The sequence below is a fragment of the Echinops telfairi genome, unplaced genomic scaffold (assembly GCF_000313985.2).
Source record: "Echinops telfairi isolate 266 unplaced genomic scaffold, ASM31398v2 ScPeMD7_7400;HRSCAF=8409, whole genome shotgun sequence".
NCBI lineage: Eukaryota > Metazoa > Chordata > Mammalia > Afrosoricida > Tenrecidae > Echinops > Echinops telfairi.
Window position 1 is genome coordinate 21,682,076 of NW_022111300.1, and position 2,797 is coordinate 21,684,872.

Sequence of the window (2,797 nt, forward strand, 5' to 3'; positions counted from 1 at the left end):
TCTCTGGCAATAGTCCCTTCATAAGCAGCCTTGAAGCCAAGTGGAAATAGTCTCTCAATGGAATGATTTGGTATAACCAATACATGATGCCTTCAGATCCTGCAAATGGTGGCCCTTTGGTAACCCACCGAGGCACTCAACACATTCCTTCAATATGCCATCTCAGGGAAGTCAGCTAACCTTATGAACCCAAATTGAGAGGGCGCATGAAAATACTATTTGATTTGTAGATGTGTCTTTCCACTTCACACTGCCCCCAAAGAAAGGGGAAGCTCTTGTGGCGGGTGGTGGTGGGGGAGTGGAAATGGTAAGGAAATCGACAGCCCTGAATAAAGCAAGAGAAATAAGAAGAGGAAGTGTGAACCTTTATAGCCAGGACTCCACTCTGATGCCACTTTTACCTCTCCTTTATGTGGATTCGTCTGTGGACTATCTACATTCCAGGTCAGAATGGGACTGTGTTGTAGAGGGGGGGGGGAGTCTAAAAAGAGATAACGATGAAGGAATTGCTTTGTACACTGAGTCCACTGGAGAAACAGAAAATAGTTTTATTAAAAAATCATCTAGGGGAGGAATATGAAGTACAAACACCCCTTGCTTGATATCATCAGTACCATCTGGGTTGTGAACCATTTGATTCTAATTTCAGAAGCTTGATATCAAAAATAACTTGTCATTACCAGGGGGATATGCTGGAGAATTGTCAGGAATGACAAAATTTTTCTTAGTTTTTAAAATTTAATATCTGTATTGCAAAATGGTAAAGCTGATAAACAACCTAATGGTGTGAACAAATGAGCCAGCGCCTGGCACTTTCTGCCACTACTCAACCACCTATCCTTCCTCTTTCATATCTGTTTCTCCCAACAAAGGGTCCCGTGCCCTTCAGAGAAGCAGAGAATCCTTTATCCCCTCCTCTCTGCGGAGAAGAGCACTGGACACACGGGGGTCTGTTTGGCGCTTATCCGCAGACTGCACTGCACATCTGCTTGCTAGGTCATTAATTTAAGTCTCTTCACGGTGGCCATGTTGGGGGTATCCATCGTGTATCAGGGCCCTCCTCTGATCTATCTTACTGAGCTCCCATCGCATACAGACCACGGACTAGGTGAAGGCATGGCACTTTGGAGTTCCAGTCCACCCTGGTTGTATGATCTCCAGCAAGCTACTTAATCTCAACGGTGTCGAACTTGTGAGACTGAAATAACAGTATGGGTCTCAAGGCCCAGGTATTCAAAATCGGCGCTGCAACAATAGCCAACAGTTTGAATGTTGGCAGCCCCCAAATACTAGATAGGGTGATCATTTCATTCAAGTGAAAAATACAAGGCAAGGAGTCGGTTATTGGTATCAGAGGGGAGTGTAAGAATTTGATTGGGGAACCAAATAATGGTGCTCTCATTCTTTAAAAACCATCAAAACTCTGAGGATATTTTGCACAGAGAGCGAGCGTCTTCCTTAGCAACCTCGCATCCTCAGATAATTAAGGAAAAGGCTGCTTGGATTAAGAGATAATACAGCTTCCTCTTTGGATTTTCGGTTTCATTTGGGGAGGCGGTGGCTGCTGTTTGGCGAGCGTGGCCATTTTAAGCCCTTTGAGCAGATGCCTTTTCTAGAAGCAAGCCACCAGGTCCTTTTCTGGTTTCTGCAACCTGCTCAAGTTTCCTTTTCATGGCGGCGGCCTGTGGTGTGCAAGGAGTTAAAGGGTCTCCCCTACATCCCTTTGCCTGGATCGTTCTTTTGTGTACACAGCTGCAGTGGGCGCACGGGTCGGAAAGGAAATGGGGAGAGGAAGAGCTGGTTTTCAGACGAGGCAAGTCGGCTGGGGGGGCGGCGGGGTGGCCTGGGGTTTCACACGCCAGATGTAGGCCGGCCCCGGTGCCTGCCCCAGCCGCTGGCGCGGTCCCGCCGCCGCCCAGTGCAAACGCGGGCGAGGGGATGAGTTAGCGGGTTGCCATGGAGACGGGGCCGGCCACGTGACCCGGGGGCGGCTGCCGGCGCTTTGACGTCAACGCCCGGGAGGGCGGGGCCCCGAGAGGGCGGGGCGAGGGCACGGGCGGAGAGAAGGGAGGGAACCAGCGAGCGAGCGGGCGGGCGGCGGGCGCGGTGCGTGTGAGGAGCAGGCGAGCGGGAAGACGCAGCCCACCTTCCTCCTCCCCGAGGCAGCCGCCAGCGGTTTTGTTTCCTTTCTCGGGAGTGCGCCAATGCCTGGTCCGACCCAAACGCTGTCCCCAAATGGCGAGAACAACAACGACATCATCCAGGATAACGGGACCATCATCCCTTTCCGGAAGCACACAGTGCGCGGGGAGCGTTCCTACAGGTAATGGGGCCGGCCCGGGAGCGGCCGGCCGGCCGGGCGCGGTGAGGGCGCGCGGCCCTCGGGCCCTGACAGAACCGGGCGAGCGCCGCTCGCCACCCGGGCTGCAGACGTGTCCTCGGCAGGGCGCCGGGGACGACTCGCTGCCTCGCTCCATGTGTCATGCTGGGTGCGCATCGAGGTTCCAGGATTTCTGATGCCGTTTGTCTCGGAAAGGGCGTTTGTGTGTGTGACTAGCTTTGCAGCCTGCAGAGGTGTCTCCTCCACATTGATAAAACATGCATGCTTTTGATTTATTTTTGCCCCTGCCCAAGAGGCACCAGGCTATGGCACTTCCTTCCCTCCTTCCCTTTTAGATTGTGAAGGAGCCATTCGGTATCTCCGCCTAAACGCAGGACGCCGGAGGGTGGGGAGCAGAGCGTTTGCGCTTGCCCTGGTTGTGTGTGTGTGTGTGTGTGTGTGTGTGTGTGTGTGTGT

General features: G+C 52.9%; 1 protein-coding gene across 1 annotated transcript in view; it reads left to right on the top strand.

Moving 5' to 3' along the window:
* Positions 1-2,106: 2,106 nt before the first annotated feature.
* MAPRE2 (microtubule associated protein RP/EB family member 2) overlaps positions 2,107-2,797 on the top strand; it is a 118,394-nt gene continuing 117,703 nt past the window's right edge. Inside the window, exon 1 of the mRNA XM_004703081.2 lies at positions 2,107-2,323. Coding sequence (XP_004703138.1) covers positions 2,205-2,323 — 119 coding nt within the window. The 5' untranslated portion in view covers positions 2,107-2,204. The remainder of the gene's footprint in view (positions 2,324-2,797) is intronic.